The 25,500-nt window shown below is 39.8% G+C and overlaps 1 protein-coding gene across 2 annotated transcripts in view; it reads right to left on the bottom strand.

The window, feature by feature from the left end:
• Positions 1-554: 554 nt before the first annotated feature.
• sptlc1 (serine palmitoyltransferase, long chain base subunit 1) overlaps positions 555-25,500 on the bottom strand; it is an 81,561-nt gene continuing 56,615 nt past the window's right edge. Inside the window, exons 11-15 of one of the 2 annotated variants that reach the window (XM_062031082.1) lie at positions 14,810-14,906; positions 14,665-14,719; positions 10,684-10,801; positions 10,513-10,586; positions 555-2,448 (exon numbers count right to left, since the gene is read on the bottom strand). In XM_062031082.1, coding sequence (XP_061887066.1) covers positions 2,355-2,448; positions 10,513-10,586; positions 10,684-10,801; positions 14,665-14,719; positions 14,810-14,906 — 438 coding nt within the window. In that variant the 3' untranslated portion in view covers positions 555-2,354. Of the gene's footprint in view, positions 2,449-5,886; positions 6,857-10,512; positions 10,587-10,683; positions 10,802-14,664; positions 14,720-14,809; positions 14,907-25,500 lie in introns of those variants that run through there. The other variant, XM_062031084.1, reaches the window with a different exon arrangement.

The raw sequence follows: 25,500 nt of genomic DNA, 5'->3' as shown, positions 1-25,500 counted from the left end.
TTTAAATTCCAAATGTGATTAATCTGAATAAAAAATTAATCATTTGATAGCCCTTATTAAAAAAAACTCCCTTGCCATGTTCAATTAAACACAATTAGAAAAAAAGTTACAGGTGCAAAACAACAAAAAATGTAAATACAAAAAATGTCAACACAATTTCCATGGCAGGCAGATATTTTAGAAAAATAAAGTCAAACACTGCAACATTGCAGTCGCATGAACTGAACAATAGCCAGTAATTTGTTAACATATGGACTAGAAACTGCAACAAAAGTATTGATCCAATCAAGTTTGTATCGAAAAAAATCTGCATGATTTGCTTTTTTTTTTGGGTGGGAAAGGGATCTGTGGTTCCCACTTTTACGTCACTGATCACGTGACTGGCTTACTGATTATCTCTCAAAACAGCTCGGGAATCTCCGTGAGATTGATACTATTTTGATCATGTCTATTTACTCGCAAACGTTGGAAGTCTTTTGGTGTCATAAATCACATATGCATCGTAATAGCTTAAATAGAGAGGCAATTTGTTTTTCCATTCTAGGCAAGGCAAGGCAAGGCAAGGCAACTTTATTTGTATAGCGCTTTTCATACACAAGGCAGACTCAAAGTGCTTCACAGACAACAAAGTGAAATTAAAGAAAATAAAAGCAAAATTAAAATGCAGACAATAAAAATAAAAACAGTGCGGACGTTAAAAGATTAAAAGATTTAGCTGAAAGCTAAGGTGAACATAAAAGTCTTCAGTCTAGTTTTAAAAGTAGTCAGAGTTGGGGAGAGTCTGACATCTTCAGGAAGTTTATTCCAGCTATTTGTTGCATAGTGACTGAATGATGCGCTCCCTTGATTTGAGTTTACTCTGGGAACCGCTTGTTAGCGGTTCCCAGATTGGTCTCAGAAGATCTTAGTGATCTAGAGGGCTTATATAGTGGGAGCATATCAGTGATATACTTGGGCCCTAGACCATGTAGTGATTTATATGTGAGCAGGAGGATTTTGAAATCAATTCTCTGATGTACAGGGAGCCAATGCAAGGATTTAAGAATTGGTGTAATGTGCTCACATCTTTTGGTCTTTGTTAGAACTCTAGCAGTAGCGTTCTGAACAAGCTGTAGCTGCCTGACAGTTTTTTTGGGAAGACCTGCAAGGAGACCATTTCAATAGTCTAGCCGACTGGTAATAAAGGCATGTACAAGTTTTTCTAAGTCTGGAGCTGACATGAGCCCTCTAAGTCTTGTTACATTTTTGAGGTGATAGTAGGCCGGTTTTGTTACTGATTTGATGTGACTGTCGAAATGTAAATCAGAATCTAAAATATTGGTACTTCAATTAAAAAAACATGTGACAGCTGCTGCGTCTTTGACTGCTTGTACTGAAAGAAGTTGGATGAGTTGCGTGCTGCGTTTAAGATCGGTTTTCCATCACTTTTTCACATGAAGTCGGGGCTTGGGGTGGGCCACTCCTTATGCATCAGTCGGTGAGCTCCCCAACATGTCTACATTCAAGAGGCTCCCTGCTGGCCCCACTATGGACTGGACTCTCACACAGATGTGCCCCCCCCCCCCCCAGGGGGGCACATCTGCAGTCATTTTCAAGGTTTCTCGTTGTTCCCATTGGGTTGAGTTTTTTCTTGCCCTGATGTGGGATCTGAGCCATGTCGTTGTGGCTTGTGCAGCCGTTTGAGACATTTGTGATTAAGGACTATATAAGTAAACTTGATTGAGTGATTGAATAAGGCAAATGTTCTTTTTCGGTTTAATATTTGGATCATTGACCAGAGTGGACATTTCATATTTCTTTATTAACAATTATATTTTGCATTCCTTTTATTTGCAATAATTCAACAGTGGGTGCCATTACAAAACAGCAACAGAGTATCAGTGACATGTCAATACAGCCCAAGGCGTCATTTACCCTTCACTACTGTACTTTGTATAAATGTAGGCATCCATTGTTGTGCGTTTAGTTGCATTTAACAGGTCACTATTTCAATATCCACATATAAATATAAAATGTTTGTTATTCACTATTTCTCCATCCATTCTTAAAAAATATCCACACTTGAGTCAGTTGGCCAACATGCACAACTTACAATTATGTTTTCCTTTTCATTATGAATTTCTACTGTTGATCTGTAGCTATTGACGTGTTTTGTACTTTATATTGCATTGATTTGTATATGTATAAGGCAACACCACCTTCTATTTTGTTTCCTCTATTCATGAAGATCATAGTTGTTCAGCCTGTAGGGAAAAATTAAGTAGCTTGTGGAGTAATATCCAAGAAGGGCAGTGCTCACAGTCTGTCACACGTTCTACTCGCTCCAAGGAATCGACGAGTGATGCAAGCAGCTCTCATGTCAAAAGAGCTACTGCTGCCTCATGGATGCAGGACACAGCCTTCTGGATGTCCTCCTCTGTGTGCTCAACCGTCACCACCACCCTGATGCTGACAACACATTTAAAACAAAGGTAAGTCAATAACTACCATACATATATATACATATATACATATACATATATACATATATATATATATATATATACATATATATATATATATACATATATACATATATACATATATATATATATATATATACATATATATATATATACACTGTATACATATATATATATATATATATACATAGTATACATATATATATATATATATACATATATATATATATGTATACAGTATATATATATATATATATATATATATATACACATATACATACATATATATGTATATATATATATATATATACTGTATACATATATATATATACACTGTATACATATATATATATATATATATATGTATACAGTATATATATATATATATATATATACATATATATATACACATATACATACATATATATATATATACACATATACATACATATATATATATACACATATACATACATATATACACATATACATACATATATATATATACACATATACATACATACATACACATACATACATACATACATACATACATACATACATACATACATACATACATACATACATACATACATACATACATACATACATACATACATACATACATACATATATATATATATATATATATATATATATATATATATATATATATATATATATATATATATATATATATATACACACACATATATATATATATACATACACAAAAAATGGTGGTCCAAGAGAAGGCTAAATACATGGGCTTTCCCAGGACTATCCATCCATCCATCCATTTTCTACCGCTTATTCCCTTCGGGGTCGCGGGGGGCGTTGGAGCCTATCTCAGCTACAATCGGGCAGAAGGCGGGGTACACCCTGGACAAGTCGCCACCTCATCGCAGGCCAGCACAGATAGACAGACAACATTCACACTCACATTCACACACTAGGGCCAATTTAGTGTTGCCAATCAACCTATCCCCAGGTGCATGGAGTACCTGGAGGGAACCCACGCAGTCACGGAGAGAACAGACAAACTCCACACAGAAAGATCTCGAGCCCGGGATTGAACTCAGGACTACTCAGGACCTTCATATTGTGAGGCAGACGCACTAACCCCTCTGACTACATACAGTAAATAACATTACCTTGAGCAAAACAATGAACAGACCACTTGTTTTTATTACTATGCTCAAGTTAAGGGCATTAAACAAGTTAACATCATTAAAACATATTTTTTTAAATTTCAAATCAACCCCTGCATGGACATGAACTCAGGATTAGTTTGTTGTCAGCTAGCGATTAGCACACCTGTTGTCAGCTACTGTAGTGAGTAGCGTGCACAGTTGCCAGCTAGCGATAACGCCACTATGCGGTATAATTTTTCTATATTAATAATTCACAATATCAAAGTACTGTATCTTTAGGACCAGTTTAATTTAAAACACCATTTTAGACACGATATATACTGTAAGTAGGGGGTCCTTGCTCCATCTGTCCATTAGTTTGGGTTCCTTAGTCTGGAAAACGTTACAAACCATTGTATTGGTTTACTACTACAGACCCACAGTATCAGACATGAGGGTCACTGCTCACAGAGCTGTTGACTCAGTTGGGCTAGGATGCAGTGAGGGTTTAAGAATCAATTGAAGATCACATTCAAATGCAAATGCATTCTTGCTGCACACACTGCTCGTATATGTGCATGTCCTTAAATGAACAAAATCAGAACTCGGAAGTCTTTTATTTTTTTAATTTATGTGTACATTTTTTAAAATTGTTACCATCCACAATTACTTTTTTTATATAATAAAAATATATTCCATGAATGACTGTGTTTAGTACAAAAAGTGCATCAATTTAAATGTGTTCGATTAAAAACATGTTTCACAAAAATCTAAACAAGTGCGCAACATTGTATTAAATGCCAAATGTATCACTTTCCATCATATTAGCCTATACCTACTATAATGACCCTTTTGTATCAAGTATTCTATACCAGAGGTCCTCAATAAATTTGTCCAAGGGTCAGGATTTTTATCAGCCCTATATCAGCCCTATGTGCCAGCCAGATGGCTGTCACATGGTTTAAAACAAAAAGCCTAATTAAAGAGATGTATTGTGGTTTTCAATGAGCAGTTTCATAACCAAAAAAACTAAATTCCGCTTCCCAATCAGTGACAAGTACGAAGTAAAAACATTCATAAAAAAGCTTAAATAAGGGGTGTTCAAACTTATTCCACAGAGGACCACACACTGAAAACAGAATTTAAAAAAATGACAAGAAACACCACTTTGGATGATCATTTAAAAACAAAGTATTTTTATAACCTATATAAATTAATAAACTCATGTAATAAAACTGCAGTTGTTGTGATTCATTTCCTCTGCCTTCATTGCAAATAATTATACGATAATAATAATATTATGCTAACCCAACATTTACAATTACTTGCTATAAGGCAAGCAATTTGAAAACTACACTAATTGTGAATCACATACTAATAAAGTAACTGCTGAATAAAATTATGTAGTGTTGCTGGATGGCTGTACTGTGAGGACTCTTTCTGGGACATCTTCTGCGTGTTTTTAAAGGTACATGTCCCACTACAACTGGCATTCACAAGCATAAAAACAAAACCATCATGAACTTATAATTAGGAATAACAGCTTTAGAATGCTTGTCAACACGTGACACATCTCCATGACAACCATCTCCAATGATCGGTCAGCTCTCAGCACAGGATAATCAGACAGCGACCGTGCCAGAACTTCGCAGCTTTCTCTAAAATAAGGTAAAGGACCAAGAGGACACAAAAAACGATTTGACATTCTTCTCTTAAGTTTGTCATTATTCAACCTCACTCGACTGAGCAGCAGATACGTGACATGAATGTAATGGCGGGGACAACAGATGTAACCAAGAAATGTCCCGTAAGCTGGACCGTCCCAATTTATATCGCTCCAGTCTCTGCTGGAAGACTCTCGCCAGGACCCACACTTTCTTGAGCACATGGGCTGGGTCCTTGGAAGGATGCAGCCCCCGAATTGAAACACAGCAATCCTCTAGTCTATGGCAGCTGCAGTTGCTCCATCTAGATAGACTGGCCCTTAGTGTTTGGAAAGAGAATTAGAACTTTCACGCCAGCGGCACGCTGTCGCAGAGGAAATGAGAGCCAGAGAGGGAATCCATAGCAAACCGTAACTTGAACTGATCTACAAATTAAATAATATTAACATATAATAATCATAATACTGTATCAATAATAGCTAACCTGAATATTTACAAGCACATGCTGAAAAAAAATCACATGTTTAGATTTTTGTGAAACAAGTTTTTTAATCAAACTTGAGTTTTTGTACTAGAACACAGTCATTCATTGAATAAAACAGTATTCAATAACAGAAAGTATTTGTGGATGGTAACAAAAGTGTGCCTGCTTTTCGGTACATCTTGTTACAACCGGGACCTGTAGCATCAGAGACTGGGACGCTAGTGGTGCGCCACTGGAGATCCAATGTTATAGCAAGACATTGTAGATCTATATTGTAATCAATGACGGCACATTAAGCTGCATTTTCTAATAATACGCATACTACACATTTTATAAATATATGATAGCTAAGAAAAAAAGTGCTTGGTCAGTGTGCTTCAAAAGCGGCTCAAATAAATGGTGTACTATAGCTACTGTACATGTAGCTAAAATCAACAAACCAACACGCCTCGAAAATATGAAAACAGTACTTTAATTGGAAACACAATACAGTCAGTGTGAATTAAACATTTAGGTGAAAGTAAAAATATTTTATTGTGGCGTTTCCTCAATGTGACGTGTTGTCATAAATCCGAAAGAGAAGAGAAAAAAAGAGAAACAAAACAGTATTGCTCACAGATGCCACATAGTGGATGTTTGAGCACACTGCAGCAAGTCCTGGGCAAATTAAAATAGCCCCACTTCTTAATCCTCCAGTCACACGCAGCAAACTCGCAGGAATGACGCAAATTTACAATGGCACTTACTGTATCCGACAATGATAATACATTTCAGTTTTTGTATCTAATACTTTAAGAAGTTGTTTATAAACTGTTTCAATCAGCTTTCAATCTGTGTTCCTGCTGTTGTGTATTTGGGATCTGCATAAGTCCAAAAAATGTGCACGCATCCGCCATTGTAGCCTGCGCCATAGTCAATAAGCTCCTTCTTTTTCCTCTATCCTCTTGTTGTGAGGCGCTCATTCCTCAGTAGACTCGCTAAGGAAGGACTACAAACTACCGGTACAACAAAGATGATGGGGAGAAGACGGGGTCGAAGTGGAGTCACGTAAATAAAATCCCCCACAAAACAGTGCATCCTGAGGGAACGGTCAGAAAGCAGCTTGATAATGGTCTGTAAAACATAATCAATGTAACAATTTGACCAAATACCAACCGTTGCATTATATGTAGACCACAAAGGAGTGTTCTAAATGTAGGTAAAAAAATCATAATATGACCCCTTTAATGTGCCTTATAATCCGGCGCGCCTTTTGTATGAAAATAGACCTGAATTGAGCTGCAAATTGCCAGCCTTATAATTTGGTGCACCCTAAGGTGAAAAAAATACGGTACTCTAAATAATTACGTATAGCTGCCCTTTGCAGCAGCTTGGTGGCCGACTAGAGCAGTGTTTTTCAACCACTGTGCCGCGGCACACTAGTGTGCCGTGAGATACAGTCTGGTGTGCCATGGGAGGTTATTTAATTTCACCTATTTGGGTTATAAATATTTTTTGCAAACCAGTAATTATAGTCTGCAAATGATGTGTTGTTGTTGAGTGTCGGTGCTGTCTAGAGCTCGGCAGAGCAACCGTGTAATACTCTTCCATATCAGCCGGTAGCTAATTGCTTTGTAGATGTCGGAAGCAGCGGGAGGCAGCGTGCAGGTAAAAAGGTGTCTAATGCTTAAACCAAAAATAAACAAAAGGTGAGTGCCCCTAAGAAAAAGCAGTGAAACTTAGGGAAGGCTATGCAGAACGAAACTAAAACTGAACTGGCTACAAAGTAAACAAAAACAGAATGCTGGACGACAGCAAAGACTTACTGTGGAACAAAAACGGCGTCCACAATGTACATTTGAACATGACATGACAATCAACAATGTCCACGCAAAGAAGGATAAAAACAACTGAGATATTCCTGATCGCTAAAACAAAGTAGATGCGTGAAATATCGCTCAAAGGAAGACATTAAACTGCTACAGGAAAATACAAAAAAAAGAGAAAAAGGCCACCAAAATAAGAGCGCAAGACAAGAACTAAAACACTACACACAGGAAAACACCAAAAAACTCAATATAAGTCACGGTGTGATGTGACAGGTGGTGACAAGAGCTATAGTGATGCATGCTTGGTTATGGTTTAAAGCAGGGGTCTCAAACTCAATTTACCTGGGGGCCACTGGATGCAGAAACTGGGTGAGGCTGGGCCGCAAGAAAAGATTTCTTTAAAAAAATCTAACATGCACTTTTTAATGAATTCACCTTCTTTGAATGGCTTTCCCACCCTAGCAACCCTCTCACTCACCATGTAGCTAGATTTGACTGCTGCATCGCTCTTTTCGCTTGCTTTCTTGACGAAATCTTGTTGCCTCAGTAGACTGGTTTTAAAATTGGCAACCCGGTTCACACTCTCATCTCCCTGGTATTTTGCATACTCCTCAGCATGTCTAGTTGTATAATGACGTTTCAAATTGTATTTCATGTGCACCGCAACTTTCTCTATATCAACTACAAAAAAGCGCTATAAGGATTATTCATAAAGTAGATTACTTAGAACACACTAACATATTATTTATTAATTTGGGTTTATTGAAATTACAGGAGCTAGTAAAGTTACAGACATTATGTGTCATGTTTAAGGCTAAAAGTAAAACATTACCAGCAAATTTACAAAAAATGTTTGTCATCACTTCTGAGAATGAAGAGCATAGAAGAAAAGGTCATTTCCAACATCAGTATTCAAGGACAACTTTAAAACAAATGTGCATATCAGTGGTGGGGGTTAAACTATGGAATTTTCTTTACAATGAGATAAAAGATTGTAATAATATATTCCAATTGAAAAAATATATAAAGACAGAACAATAAGATCATATGGACAGCCATAAGTGTTTACATTTTGCTTTATATTTATTAATTTACTTATTTTTTGCCTGGTTTTGTATTGTTTTGTATCATCCCGTGAGGTGTATATTACTTCTTTTGGGTTTTTGTTCGGTTTGTATATCATGAAGTTTTGCACTTCTTGTGTATTTTTGTTTGTTTTTGTTATATTTGGATGTATATGTTGGTTTATATGATATCCATTAAGTAAGACTACGTATTATGTTGAAGGGGGCAGAAAAATATAAGATTTTTCTTCATCATGCTCCTTCTCAGGCATTGGTGTGTAAATGTATAATTGAATAATTGAGGTATAATTGTCTATCGATCAAAGATGCGCATCAATGAAGGAGATAAATAAAAATGAAATGAAATGAAATGAAATAAGACACGTCGGGGTGCCCCTGTGCTCAACAAACAAATATTGCATCAAAAATTGTCTCTGTCTGTAGCCAACGGGAGGGGGGGCTCGCCGTGGAGTTTACAGTTACGGTAGCACAAGTAGCCCCGAACGGGCTAACATCACCACTAACGTGTTACACGTCTGATTCGCCCAGCGACTCTCTGTCGGAGTATCAGCGCTGGGGTCCAGTGCACCACACTTTTGTATTGTCGCTCGCTCCTTCGGCGGAGTGCTCGTCTTCCCCGCCCGGACTGTTTACAACGGGGGCGGGAGCGAGCAGGCGGGCGAGCGAGGGAGGCAGGGAGGGAGGGAGGAAGAGCGTGTGCGGGTGTCGTGGAAAAGCGGCAAAATGTTTCTCTGCTTGCATCACGCAAGTGATGTCAAAGCATACTTGCCAACCTTGAGACCTCCGAATTCGGGAGATTGGGAGGGTTGAGGTGTGTGTGCGGGGGGTTGAGGTGGGCGGGGTTGGGAGGAGGCGGGGTTGGGGGTAGCGGGGGTGTTTTTGTAGCCCGGAAGAGTTAGGGCTGCAAAGGATTCTGGGTATTTGTTCTGTTGTGTTTATGTTGTGTTTAGGTGCGGATGTTCTCCCGAAATGTGTTTGTCATTCTTGTTTGGTGTGGGTTCACAGTGTGGCGCATATTTGTAACAGTGTTAAAAAATAAATACGATAAAATATGACCACCCTCAGTGTGACATGTATGGCTGTTCCTCAAGTATGTTTTGCTATAACTTGTGTGTGTCTGCAGAAGCCTCATACAACATGTGTCTGGGCTGGCACGCTTTTAGTATGGAGAAAAAGATGTTGCGGTGACAGTTTCGAGAGGACACTAAAGGCAGTGCCATCACGGCACGCCCTTGATACCACACCGTGATTGGTAGATTCCTTCAGCTCTGCACACAAAGCTGTCAAGCGCCATTCATTTTAAACTCGCGGGCCGCACTAACATTAAACTTTCATATTAAGGTGTGGGCCGCAAAATAACGTCTCGCAGGCCGCGTGTTTGAGACCCCGGGTTTAAAGTCATATCCAACAATTGCGACAACAACTTTTTACTGTCAACTGAGTTTTGTTTTTTAATGATTTCTGCTGGTGGTGTGCCTCTGGATTTTTTCAACGCAAAAAATGTGCCTCGGCTCAAAAAAGGTTGAAAAACACTGGACTACTAGTGTTTGAATAAGCTGTAAGCATTATATCCAGCCCTCTTCCTGTTCCAACCATGTAAGCTCCACCCACTAATACACAAGCATGTACACAGCACAAAGATAAAGTTATGCTACTAAAGCAGTGTTTGTAAAAGTGTATGATTTCACTCACCAGTTCAACATCAATGTAACCATTAAAGCTTCAGATTTTAAATCCTTTCATTCTCAAATATCTCTTTTGTGAACGTGCACACGCAACAGGGATGCATGTTTGCACGACACAGCCACAATTGACAGCTTGAGCGCCAATCATCTTATTATTTTTAAAGAGTTTAACTTGTAAATGTATATATTACCTGGGTGGAGGAAGATATCGCTCTTCTTTTTCAAGGTATCGGGCAAGTGTTAGAGCCACTTGTCTCTCCATACACTAACAAACAAAACCAAAACATGGAAAGGACTGTGAGACACTTAATACAAAATGGTGTTTCGTCATCAAGTGCAGACGTGTGATACTGTGTACTCACATGATCTACAATGGAGCGCAGCAGTCGCATGTCTGACTCTAGAGAACCTGAACTTCTCTCCAGCTGCAAGTGAAGCGCTGGAGCAAACTGCACCCCGACTAACTTCAGCCCTGGAATTCTGCAAAACCAAAACAAATTATAACAAAACCAACAGTGTCTATAGTTCATGTCTTGTTTCGACAGACAAATGTGTATTCGTTTGTGGAATACTTTGAATTCTTGGTGTTTGGATTGGCAAGTTGAACAAGTGACTGCGCAACGTTGCTGTCGGCCTAAATTGTAAAAATTATCCACCGTGAGGCAGCAAAAATAATCTCATCCAGGACAAAGATAGATGGAGTAATAATTTATGTCAGCCAGAAAGTAAAACATTTTAGTGACTTTAGTTATGTTAGTTATTATGATAATCAAACACCCATACACAATCAGATATTAATCTGATATTAGCAAAAAAACAACAACAAATGTTCGAAAGATATCAGCTTGCATATAAAATCTCTGATATAGTCTACGATGCAAGCAGTCCTGCACAGCGTTTACATGTGCAAAGCTGGACAGCCAGTTAACATCTAAATGTCCTCCAATAAGCACACAAGTTTGGTATTTTCTCGCAATTTAGTGAAATCATTTACTTAAGGTAAACATGGTTGTAGGTTACTAGGAGCTATCAGCTGCACAACAGCTAAGCAGTGAGTACACAATAGCACACAAACTAGACATACGTAACAAGTGTCCTTAATTGAACAATAATGCAGTCTAAAACAGCACATTTGTCAATATAAACAAGTATCAAATAATTATAGTTGCATATGACTAATTATTATATCTCAGACTCTCTCAGGCAGAAGCATGTTAGAAAATATCAAGTAAAGAAGCGTGTCTGCATCTTTCAAATTAATGCGACATGATCTTAACTTAATGAAATGTTGTGGCCACTCGGTGTCATTATCATTCCACTTCAATTTAAAGACAGCATAAGTCCAGTCCAGATGATTAATAATAAGAAGGTCATTTTTTTCATACCTACCATTCTTGTCTGTTTGAGTAATTTCACTTGATCAAGTCTTTTCTAAATTTATGTGTATCATATTGATTGGTATTGGCTAGTACTGAAGGCTCCAATATCGATATTGTATCGGAGGTGCAAAAGTTCTATTGAATTCAAGAAAGAACTCAAAGCAAGTATTAAGTTACCCCCCGTCTCCCCTCATCGCACTCTTACCAACAAGAGTCTTCAATGAAAGGTAAAAGTGATGTAAAATCTTTATTTTTATATTGTATTTAGCATTTTATGAATATAAACTATACATTTGGTGTTAGTTTGCTATTGTTGCTTAAATGACATAAAGTTGCTGGTATTGAACGACTGGTTCGGTTTGGAGGTGATAAAACAAATTATTATGTTTGCTCATTGGAGAGGAGTTTTCTGTTGACTGACAAACTAAAAAATAATGAATGTCGCACTAGTATTTATCATTCAAATCCTCCTGTTTGCTGTCAGCCATGTTTACTTATCACATAGACTTGCAGCCTGTTGCAGTTTCACGGTCTCAATTTTGTGTGTGGCGGCCAAATTGCATCATCAATATGGAATATCGTGATAGAATTCAAATCTCTATCGTAAAAGAAATTTATTTTTCGTTAATTGCCCATTACTAAGGGTTCGACGATACACTCATCTCACAAGGCGACAGACAATATTAGGCCCTTTTTTGTGGCAGTAACTTTTAGAGGAACTTTTTCCATTTACCCGGGTAAATTATATATATTCCATGCATTTCCACCAAAAACTACCGGGGTAAATAAAGCTCCACGGGAACTATTTCTTAGTAGCAAGGTGGTGCTTTTGAAAGTTCCTGAGGACTTTTGAGAGCGCCACTGGGCTGTCGAACGCTAAAAGGTTAAACAATGTCGGGCGTTTCTAAAACTGTGTATTCGAAATTTCAGCAGCATTGCAGTGTGCGAGGACAACTAACATACTATTGCTTCTGTATTTCTCTACAAAGAGAAAACAGAACAAAAGGAACTTCCGAGTTGGGAACTTTTGTGAGCACATATGTGCGCTGAAGAACGCTGATTAGTGGAACTATCTTGCAATGTGGAACTATTATTACTCATCCGTAGTGTTTAGACAAGTTAGCAGTTTAATGGTGTTTATAAAATTTTTATAAGCTTCATTTTGATAAGAAAAAGCTGTAGACAGACTTTTAAACGTATTCACTATTCACAGAGGGATATATATTCAGTAATGAGCCACATTTCAAAGGCGACTGCAGTTGCTCACTGGGACTGCAACCTTGTTCTCTGAGGCCGTAAATGTGCGGATAAGGTAAATCACAACAAATATTCACTTTTTTTTTTTTCATGCTGTAAAAGTAGTCAGCAACACAATATTTGTCTTATTAGCATCAACCCAAGTAAACTGATTGCTAATGCTAAGGCTAAATGTAGCAGCTGAAATGGATCATAAGGACTCGCCTGACCTCAGTTCCATAGGGCCCAGAATTGCTGACAAACAATAACCTATTTATTAATAACCGTCTGGAATGGACTTGTGCTGTCTTTAAGTTGAAGTGGAATAGTAATTGTTTTTTGGCGCCCCTGCTTTTAAGAGAATTACTATGATGCTGTATGAAGATACCGGTTTGGTCAAGGAAATTGTTTTTAATTTGGCTGCACGAGTCACAAAAAAATGCAGGTGCACCTTGAAGTCTTTTATAACTTTGCATGAATGAGCTTTTAACTGTTGAACTAAAATGAAAAATGATAAAAGTTAAAGGGGGTGTAGAGGGTGCTAACTTTCCAATGAGTATGTCCCTCCCTCTTACAGCTTCTAGAACGTAATGACGTACACTACTTACAGAACACTTCCACACGCATTAACTTTGGATGTTGTTAGCTAATAATAGCGATTTGGATAGCTAGCGTTAGCTGTCATTGAATGTATATTCTATCATAACAACAACACGACTGCAAATTGCTTCTTAACAGTTGCTTGTCTTGGACTACTTTTGTTCCCTGCGCGTGCGTGTGGACGAGACAGAGTGAGTGACCGCTGTAAAGACCAATCATTTTATTCGGGCTGGTAAAAATGTTCATTGCATAAACTTACTAATTGTGAAAAATATAGAAAACTGTAAAACAAATGGGTTATGTTAAACCACTGATAGTATCATGCTGTTTTTGTTATATTTTTTGCTTTGAAAAATGTAACTGTGGGCAAGGCGCAAACAGCCCCAATAAAATAAAGTAATTATAAAAAAAAAATTTATAAAATAAAAAAATACATACATTTTATTTTTATTTTGTGTCTCTGGTTTCTCAGCTTTCAAAGTTATGTGTGCATATGTGGGTTGCTCGCAGTGGCATCTTTTTGCTGGGGGAAGCGTTTCAGAGAGTTTGGCGTGCTTTTGTGTGTTGTGTCTTGATGCCCATGATTGACAGTACAGCCTACTTGGGCAAACACATAAGCTGTGCAACCATGCCCGGTTGAGTGAGTGACTCACGTCCCAGTGAGTGTAGCTCGTTTTGCTAGCATTGTTTGCTAGGTCTTTGCATTGTGCGCAAAACACTTAGTATGCTGTTCCAATCCCTCGCTTATGACCATAAAAAAACAACTTCTGACTGTGTTCTGCCCGTGAGACAGCTTTTCTCAAAACAATAAATATTGTCACATTTTAATCTTGAAAACGCAACCCATTGCTATTGTACATATCAACTACATTACATGGTATATCAAACCAGCAGCTATTTAGCATTTATGTGTCATTTCTACACAAATGCCCGGTCGTTACAATTCACAGATGCCTTCCTTCAATTTGATGACGTGATTGCTTCTAGGTTACACGATGGATTTTTAAAGTGGCAAGCTGGATGTGCTCAGATTATGCCAAATGCTCAATATAATATAATGTTTAGTTATAGTGCAACCATTTGTTTTACTCGGACAGTCTAGAATATAAGTCATGCTAGAAAACTTACCCATTTAATGCTTGGTAAACACATTTGCATTTTTCCCTGAGAACAGTGAAAATGTCTGCAGAAAGAAAACACTAGATCGTTAGTAAAGTAAACACAGGTCAGCATTATAGCTGTAGTTGGTAAACGGGGGGAAAAAAGTGGATACCTGGATTCTCTTGCATGATGTTGAGCGCCTCGATGGCGGCGGCAGCTAGCATGGGAGGCAGCGACGCAGAGAAACAGTAGCCTTGGCCCGACAGTCGCTGAAAAGTGACATCACATTTATCTATGCAAATGTCAGCAAACAACAAACTTTACATGTAAACTAAAAAGGTTCATAAATTACTTCCTAAGTATGTATACAATTGATCCTAGTTGTCAAGGACATCAAGGATCTCCCAGAGCAACCACAACAACAACAACGATAATGGAGTCTGACGGAAAACAAACATCGACATTCAACTACAAAATTACAATGCTCCAAAGGATTACTGAGCAAGAAGATCTGTATTCAGGTGCACATTTATCTACACTTATAGACATTCATAGAGCAACACAAAAGATTGCTGAACAGATATACAAACCCCGTTTCCATGAGTTGGGAAATTGTGTTAGATGTAAATATAAACGGAATACAATGATTTGCAAATCCTTTTCAACCCATATTCAATTGAATGCACTACAAAGACAAGATATTTGATGTTCAAACTCAAACTTTATTTTTTTTTTGCAAATAATAATTAACTTACAATTTCATGGCTGCAACACGTGCCAAAGTAGTTGGGAAAGGGCATGTTCACCACTTTGTTACATCACCTTTTCTTTTAACAACACTCAAACGATTGGAATCTGAGTTAGTTAGAGTTAGAGTTAGAGTTTATTTCGAACATGCAAGCATACAACATGATACATCACAATTTCCAGTTTCTCTTTTCAACATGTTCGAAAAGGAGTAGGAAGAAGCAGAGCTTATTTAATCCTACCCCTTTTCTTTACATAACAGTTGCTGAAACTTTTTTATTCACTTCCTGTTCTCAATTTATTCACAATAAACTCCATAGGTAATCACAATAAAAATAAAGAAATAAATAATAGTAAGATTTTAATAATAATAATTGGTGAAAAAAGTAATATTTCATATGATGAGATAAGTAAGATTACTTTAAGAATGAATGAATGGATGGATGAAATAAATTGAGAATGTTTGTCATGGTTCTTCTTCTTTGTACTTTGTAAACACTTTAAAGGCCTACTGAAATGAATTTTTTTTATTTAAACGGGGATAGCAGATCTATTCTATGTGTCATACTTGATCATTTCGCGATATTGCCATATTTTTGCTGAAAGGATTTAGTATAGAACAACGACGATAAAGATTGCAACTTTTGGTATCTGATAAAAAAAAGGCTTTCCCCTACCGGAAGTAGCGTGACGTAGTCAGTTGAACATATACGCAAAGTTCCCTATTGTTTACAATGATGGCCGCATGAAGTGAGAGAGATTCGGACCGAGAAAGCGACAATTTCCCCATTAATTTGAGCGAGGATGAAAGATTTGTGGATGAGTAAAGTGCAAGTGAAGGACTACTGGGGAGTTGAAGCTATTCAGATAGGGAAAATGCTGTGAGAGCCGGGGGTGACCTGATATTCAGCTGGGAATGACTACAACAGTAAATAAACACAAGACATATATATACTCTATTAGCCACAACACAACCAGGCTTATATTTAACATGCCACAAATTAATCCTGCATAAAAACACCTGCGTGTTTGTTATGCTAGCTCCTAGCTCCTCTGCTAGCTCCTAGCTCCATAGAACACGCCAATACAATTCAAACACCTGATCAACACACACAATCACTCAGCCCAAAAGACCGTTCACCTAACCCAAGGTTCATAAAGCTTATATATTTTTAAAAAGTTACGTACGTGACGCGCACGTACGGTACGGTACGTGTTATGCTAGCTCCTAGCTCCTATGCTAGCTCCTAGCTCCATAGAACACGCCAATACAATTCAAACACCTGATCAACACACACAATCACTCAGCCCAAAAGACCGTTCACCTAACCCAAGGTTCATAAAGCTTATATATTTTAAAAAAGTTACGTACATACGCAAAAAAAAGTTGCGCACATACGGTCAAGCGATCAAATGTTTAGAAGCCAAAGCTGCATACTCACAGTAGCACGTCTGCGTCTTTGTCATCCAAATCAAAGTAATCCTGGTAAGAGTCTGTGTTGTCCCAGTTCTCTACAGGCGTCTGTGTATCAAAGTCAAAAGTCCTCCTGGTTAGAGTCTCTGTTATCCGAGTTCTTCCATCTTGACTGCATCTTTCGGGAATGTAAACAAAGAAGCGCCGGCTGTGTACTGTTGTGGCTGACTACGTTCGAAAAATACGTCCATTTCGCACCGACAACTTTCTTCTTTGCTTGCTCAGCTTCCTTCTCCATAATGCAATGAACATGATTGAAACAGATTCACGAACACAGATGTCCAGAATACTGTGGAATTATGAAATGAAAACAGAGCTTTTTCGTATTGGCTTCAATGTCGAAGGCATACCCGTGTTCCCCGGTCTACGTCACGCGCATACGTCATCCTCAGAGGCGTTTCGAACCGGAAGTTTAGCGGCAAATTTAAAATGTCACTTTATAAGTTAACCCGGCCGTATTGGCATGTGTTATAATGTTAAGATTTCATCATTGATATATAAACTATCAGACTGCGTGGTCGGTAGTAGTGGGTTTCAGTAGCCTTTAAGTTTGAAGAGTTTCTTGAAGTGGATCATATTAGTACATTGTTTGATTGCTTTGCTTAATCCATTCCATAATTGAATTCCACGTATTGATATACTGAAGGTCTTAAGTGTTGTACGTGCGTACAAATGTTTTAAATTACATTTTTCTCTAAAATTATATTTCTCCTCTTTTGTTGAGAAGAATTGTTGTATATTCTTGGGTAGCAGGTTATAGTTTGCTTTGTGCATAATTTTAGCTGTTTGCAAATTCACTATGTTGTGGAATTTCAGTATCTTTGATTCAATAAATAAAGGATTTGTATGTTCTCTATATCCAACATTATGTATTATTCTAACTGATCTTTTTTGTAACACCGTTAATGAATGAAGTGTACTTTTGTAATTATTTCCCCATATTTCTACACAGTAGCTCAGATATGGTAACAATAGTGAGCAGTATAGAATATGAAGTGATTTTTTGTCTAGAACATGTTTTGCTTTATTCATTATTGACGTGTTTCTTGCTACTTTGTTGTATATTTTTTACGTGAGATTTCCAGTTCAATTTATCATCAATCATTATACCTAGAAATTTGGTTTCATTTACTCTTTCAATTTCTATTCCGTCTATTTGTATTTGTGTTTGACTTTCTCTTCTACTATTACCAATTAGCATTATTTTAGTTTTACTAAGATTCAACGATAGTCTGTTTTTGTCAAACCATCTTTTTAATTTGTTAATTTCTTCTGTTATTATTTGTATTATCTCCTGTGTGTTTTCTCCTGAACAAAACGCTGTTGTATCATCCGCAAATAATACTAACTTTAAATCTTTTGTAACTTTACAAATGTCATTTATATAGAGATTGAATAATTTAGGTCCTAATATTGATCCCTGAGGTACACCACAGGATATATTTAGCGTTGTAGACATGTGTTCGCCTAGCTTCACGTATTGTTTCCTGTTCGTTAGATAACTTCTTATCCAGTTTAAGACTAACCCTCTGATGCAATATCGTTCTAGTTTTTTGATTAAAATATTGTGATTAATTGTGTCAAATGCTTTAGTTAGATCCATAAAAACTGCTGCTGCACATTTTTTACTGTCTATTGCATTGGTAATTTCTTCTGTAATTTCAATTAAAGCCATTGAAGTTGAGACAGCTCTGTATCCATATTGGTTCTCTTCGAGTATTCTATTTTTATTCATGAAACTCTCTAATCTGTTATTAAACAGTTTTTCAATGATTTTAGAAAATTGTGGAAGTAAAGAAACAGGTCTATAATTTGTAAATTGATGTTTATCTCCAGTCTTATAAATTGGTGCAACTTTAGCTATTTTCATTTTGTTTGGGAATGTACCTGTTTGAAATGATAGATTACTAATATACATTAATGGTCCTGAGATCTCTTCTATAACCTTTTTTATCATTTCCATATCAATTCCATTACAATCAGTTGAAGTCTTAGATTTACATTTTTTCACGATTGTAACTATTTCCTCCTGTGTCACATTACTGAGGAACATGGAGTTGGGATTTCGCTCTATGGTATCATTATAGTCCTCAATTGGAACTGGATCTGGAATCCTTTCTTCCAATTTTGGTCCAATATTTACAAAATAATTATTGAAGCTTTCAACTACTTCCTTTATGTTGTCATTTTTTTTTATTTCCGTCTAAAAAGTATTGAGGGTAGTCCCTCTTTGTGCCATTTTTAATAATGCTATTGAGGATGCCCCATGTTGCTCTCATATTATATTTGTTCCTGTCCAATAATTCACTGTAATATTCTTTTCTACATGATCGTAGTATGTCTGTTAACTTGTTTTTATACTTTTTGTACTTAATTTCTGCCTCTATAGTTATTTGTGCTATAAATTCTCTATATAGTGTATTCTTCTTCTTACAAGCATTTTTTAATCCTTTTGTCATCCATGGTTGATTATTATTTCTCTGTTTATTACTAAGTTGTATCCATGGACAATGTTTGTCATAAAGTATTATGAACTTGTTTAAGAAATGTTCATATGCTTCATCAACCTCTTTTTCCTTGTACATATTGTCCCAATCTTGCTTTTGTAGCTCAATTTTGAAAGCAGTCATCCTCTTCTCTGTGCACAGTCTTCGAAATGTCCTTTTGTCTTCCATGTTCTTCTTGTAGATCATATATTGTACATCATATATTGTAAAAACTGGCAGATGATCACTAACGTCGGTTATAAGTAGACCACTTGTAGTGTTATTGTCAAACTCATTGGTAAAAATATTATCAATAAGCGTGGCACAGTGTCCTGTGATTCTGCTTGGCTTTGTAATTTTGGATATAAACTGATGCTGTACATTGTATCAATGAAGTCATCAATAGACTTTTGCTTGTTAGGGTTCAATAAGTCAATATTAAAGTCACCACATAAGAACATTATTTTTTGACCATTATCCATGTAAGTAGCCTTGATCCATTCTTCAAATGTTTCTATACTTGACTTAGGTGATCTATATATACAACTGATGAAAATGTTTTTGCTTTTTTCCTGACATATTTCGATGGTTATACATTGTAAGATATTATGTATGGCAAATGACATGTTTTTTACCACTTTGTAGTTCAGGTTCTTCATCACGTACACAGCTACTCCTCCTCCATTTTTGTTGGTTCTGTTGATGTAGTTTAGTTCATATCCCTCCAGATCAAAATCTATTCCTTTTTTATCATCAATCCATGTTTCTGTGACAGCAATCACTTTGAATGGTTCGTTGATGTGTTCCAAAAAGTTGTTAATGTTGTTGTAGTTTGCATACAAGCTTCTGCTATTAAAATGAATAATTGACAATTTGTTATCGCATGTAATGTTGCTATTATATTGATCATCTGTATAATAAAAACAATTATTACTGATGTGGGAGAAAAAATTTGTATCTGGATCTATATCATTTTCCAAATCCTGGTTTTTGTAATCTTTGTTGCAGAAATTTTTTAGTTCCATATTTTCTTGTTCAACAATCTTTGATGTTGTTTCAATAATCTCAATAAGTGTAGGTGGATGCAATCCTGAATGTAGGTCCTCTTGTTTAGTCGTCCCTTGGAACATAGTAGTGTCAATGCTGAATTTGGGTGTTTGTTTTCTGTCAGAGTCCATTATCATCGTTGTTTTGGTAGCTGTGTAAACTTTAAAAATTGTCCAGGTCCTTGATGTCATGGACAACAATTACTCTTGCTTCTGGACCTCCATTCAGCTTGATGTAGATTTTACAGTTGGTGCTCCAAGTTCCCTGGATTTTTCCCTGCTTTCTCAAGTCGCGTGCTTTCTTGGCGATTCCAGCATTGCGTGTTGTGAGATGCTCATTCATGTACACATTTGTTCCCTTCAGCTTCTTTCCCTGTCTCAGCAATGCCATTTTAGATTTTCTGTTTACGAGTTTCACGAGCACGACTGGAGTGGCGTTGTTGTTTCTTCCGTTCAGTGGGATGCATGTTTCGATGGTATTAATGTCAATTTCAATTTCCTTTGATTGCAGAAAGTTGACCACTTGCTGTTCTGCTGAGATCATATCCATTTCATCTGGTTCACCTTCATTATTCACAGCTTTCGCATAGGATCTTGGTTTAATTCGGTGCCCAGTCACGATGATATCATTCATTCGTTTGTCCTGATCCATTTCATCTATGATATTCCTCAACATGTTGTTGTCTTCTTGAAGGGTCTTCATTCGTTTGCCCATTTCAGTGGCTTCATTATTTCTTCTGTTGTTCTGAGATTGCAGATTTTCTATATTTTCCTGCAGACTTTTCACATCTTGTTGGTGTTCTGTTGTTACTTTTCTCAGATATTCTTTCAATTCTTTCATTTCTTTTTTCATTTCTTCTTTCATTTCTTTAATTTCTTCTTTAATTTCTTCAAGTATTTGTAGTATCACTTCTTGGTTCCCATCATGTCCTGTGTCCAACCTCAAATCTTGTTCCCAGTTGTGTTCTGTAACAGCTGACCCCGAAGGTTTCGGGATTTCAATCTTTCTTTTACCTTTTCGCATCGCGGCAGTCACTGACGTCACTGCCTCTTGCTTGTGTCTTAACGGCAGTTGCTTCTTTAGCGACTTGCGGCACTTTAACTTGTTTTTTCCAACAATTTCGTATCTTGCGCCGTTCAGAGATGAATTTGAGGTGTCAGCCTGTCAACTTATATCACTCTGCGACGTCGGGATCACTTTAAAACAGCTGTAAACTCGCCGCAGCTTTTGGTTGCTAGGCAACCGCTTTGAACTGCGGCAAGGCGCCTTTGGCTTGAGTCTAACGGCTCTCCCAACTCGCCTTCTTTCAGTGTATCAGTGCCTCTCAACTGACCAAAATCAGATTGAAGATGCCAGGGTACTCTCCTGTGGCTGTCTTCTTCATCGTATGGGCAGCTGTTTTCCGGCACCCGGACCTGAGGCCGAGGGTCTATGCCTTTTACCACCCCAGGCCCGGGGGGCCCTCCCGTTCATATGTCAGGACACACAGAAGTGAGCCAGGTCACCGAGCAGTCATCCAGGTCCGCCAGGCCACGCAAACCATTAGGAGCACAATAAATCGGGCAACGCAGGATCACGTGGTCGGCAGTCTGCTCCTCCGCGCCACACTCACACGTCGCGTTAGGTGCTAAGCCCCACTGGAACATGTTTGAGCGAAAGCGACCGACACCAGTTCGGAGGCGGTTAAGCCTCACCCAGGCCACTCGTGGTAGTGAGAGGCCTGGTATTGAGCCGGTGTCAGGTATGAAGTCACGGAGTCTGGAGGAGATGGTATGCTCCAGGTCCGTGCTCCATTTGTGATTCGCCCAGTGAGCCGCCCTGATGTTGTTGTCACTGCATTGCTGCAGGAGCTTCAGGGCGGCTGGTACCAGTGGGTCTCTGGAGGGGAGGCGGGGCGTTGGCTCTGAGGAGAGTGTGAGCCTTTCATGGAGCAGGTGGTTCTCATCCATGTTTGCCCGGCCCGCCAGAGTTGCTACAGCACCTTGGCGACGAAGCTCAGCGGGTTGGATGCCTGCTAAGATGGGCAGTAGCTCCACAGGGGTGGGGCGCAGGCATCCAGTGATAACACGCAAGGCTTCGTTGATCGGGACATCAAGTTGTTTAGAGTGAGCACTGCGCGCCCAGACAGGTGCGCAGTACTCAGCAGTTGAGTAGACCAGGGCAAGTGCTGCTGTTCGCAGAGTTCTTGCCCCGGCACCCCAACCGGACCCGACCAACCGTCTCAGCAGTGAGACGCGGGTGTTGAGTTTCTTGCGTGTTGCCAAGAGGTGTTTACGGAAAGTGAGCGACCTGTCCAGGGTGACCCCAAGGTATTTAGGGTCAGGAAGAGGGTCTTCAGGTGTAGGACGAGGCCGGCATAGGGTAAGGGAAGCCCCATCCGGCTTCCGCACCTCGAACCTGATCTCACGATCCGCTTCCCAATTGTATAGGTGGAAAGCTTGTGTCACCGTCTTGGATTCGCTGAGCTTCAATCTCCAGTTATGGAGGTAAGCCACTAAAGTCTCCATGTCCTGGCTTAGAGTTCCCTCCAAGGCCTGCCAGTCCCTGTCGGAGTGCAGCAGCGCGAGATCGTCTGCGTATGCGAACCTCCGTGAGACTGTGGCAGGCAGGTCGTATGTATAGATGTTATACAGGAGGGGAGCCAGGACAGATCCCTGGGGGACGCCATTTTTCAGGCGCCGCAACCTGCTTTTATCTCCGTTACTGGTGGTGAGAGTAAAGCTGCGGTTCCAGACAAGCTCCATGATCATTTTGACCATGTGCCTGTCTGGAAGCAGGCGGAGAAGTTTGCAGGTGAGGCCGCGGTGCCAGACTGTGTCATAGGCAGCAGTCAGGTCTATGAAGACGGCACCGGCCTTCTTTTTCGCCTCAAAGCAGTCCTCGATGTCCTGGGTAAGGAGGGCAACCTGATCCACCGTGGACTTCCCACGTCGAAAACCCGCCTGCTCCCGGGGGAGGTGGGGGTCTATGATGGGCTCGACACGGGCGTGAATCAGGCGCTCGAGGACTTTAAAGGGGACGCAGAGCAACGAGATTGGTCTGTAGCTCGTTACGTCATCCTTTGGCTTGTTCGGCTTGGGGATAGCGACAACAGTGGCCCTTCTCCAAATCCTGGGGATCCGGAGTTGGCGCAGGCAAGAAGACAGGAAAACTCTCAGCCAGGACTTCATTGCAGGGGCAGCGTGGAGCACGAGTTCTGGGCAGATGTTGTCAGGCCCAGCAGACTTGCCTGGTTTGGTATACTGGAGGGCAGCTGTGAACTCCTCCGGTGAAAACTCACCGGAGATGTTACACTCGCTAGATGTTATTGTCCTCCAGAGGTCTGCAGTTTCCTGGCGCACCGCCCTGGAAAAATCTCGATTTATCCCGGTATATGCCCCGTTTTTCACAACCTGTGCTGCAATAGCATTTGCGGTAACGGGGCATGTTCGGGGTGCGCGCTCAGACCTACCAGTCAAGTTGTTCAAAGTGCTCCACGCGATACGGCTAGTGTGCGAGAAGTCGATGGAGTGGACTGCCTCTTTCCAGCGCTGGTGCCTCTTCCTTCCAAGAGTGGAAAGAAGGGCAGTGGCTGAATTGTTAGCCTCCGGGCCATAGGGAGCCCGGAGGAAGGCGCTGTAGAGGGTCTCGCACTCGCCATCCCAGCATGGTTTGTAGTTCTTACGCCGGCCGCGTGGGATGGCTTTTTTGGCCGCAGATGTTAGTGCCCTACAGAAGTCCTGGTATGCCTCGTCCACGTTGGGTGTGTCTGGTGGTGGGAGACACCGTGTGGACTTGTTGGTATGGAGGCGATAGAGTTTCCAATTGGCCTTCCGGAAGTTCCATCGCTTCATCGGTCCGCTCGGAACTGTTGTCACGAGGTCGGGCACCGATATCAGCGACGGTCGGTGTTGCGACCTGGGGAACATTCCTAGAACACGTCTGTCGGGGAGCTGGGTGTCCACACCGACACTCACGAAAGCCAGGTCAGGGTTCGTGTCAGTGTTATGCCGAGCGGAGTGAAAGCTGGCTGGGCCCTTCGGGTTGTAGAGAAGGTTGAGCGAGTTGCGCTCTGCCCAGTCAGAAAGAGTTTCCCCGCTCGGTGAGGTGGTACTGTATCCCCACCGTGTATGCCGGCAGTTGAAATCACCAGCATATACACACGGTGGTTCAAGCACTGGCAGTGACACTGGCGTGAGTTGTGAGGGTGGTGGTTTGTAGACGTTGACAATTTTGATGTCGCCAACGTCCACTCGCAGCCACTCGATCTCGGAGTTGTCCGGTGATCGATCGGCGAGGGTCCAGCTCAGATCGTTGTGGACAAACGTGGCAAGGCCATGCTTCTTGCTCAGGATTGACCCAGCTAGCGTGAAGTTGGTGATCGCTAGCTTGTCCGCTGTTGGGCGGTGGGTTTCCTGAAGGAGGATGACCATGGCTTGGGTGGTGTGGGCCATGTGCTCGATGACGGATGTTTTGGCATCTGTGAGCCCTTCAACGTTCAGTTGCAGTATTCTTGGTTGGAGACCGGCAGCAGTGTTGCTACCAGATCTCCGCCCAGACTGCCCCTGGACGCCAGAACGGGAGGGTACCCGAGTTGAAAGTTTTTTGTTTCGCCGCGTTGCCATGGAGTAGAGCAGCGCGGTTACTTGCAGGGATCACGGCGTGAACGTAAACTTTCTCGATCCCTGTGGCTGTGATCGCAAATCAGTGGTCAAAATCTTCAGATTTAACAAAAAACTCCGGTAGCAAGAGCGGAGCCTTTCTCTTTTGCGTCCTTTCTCATTGACAGGAAGTGACGAAAATGTGACAGGAAACTAATTGTTGAAGCTTTGAAAGTGGAATTCTTTCCCATTCTTGTTTTATGTAGAGCTTCAGTCGTTCAACAGTCCGGGGTCTCCGCTGTCGTATTTTACGCTTCATAATGCGCAACACATTTTCGATGGTAGACAGGTCTGGACTGCAGGCGGGCCAGGAAAGTACCCGCACTCTTTTTTTACGAAGCCACGCTGTTGTAACGCCTCCTGAATGTGGCTTGGCATTGTCTTGCTGAAATAAGCAGGGGCGTCCATGAAAAAGACTTGATTGATTGATTGAGACTTTTATTAGTAGGTTGCACTTATTCCGTACAAT

This window comes from Entelurus aequoreus, linkage group LG21 (genome assembly GCF_033978785.1).
Source record: "Entelurus aequoreus isolate RoL-2023_Sb linkage group LG21, RoL_Eaeq_v1.1, whole genome shotgun sequence".
Lineage (NCBI taxonomy): Eukaryota > Metazoa > Chordata > Actinopteri > Syngnathiformes > Syngnathidae > Entelurus > Entelurus aequoreus.
Note: the sequence above shows the minus strand (reverse complement) of the source record. Positions and strands in the feature narration are given on the sequence as shown.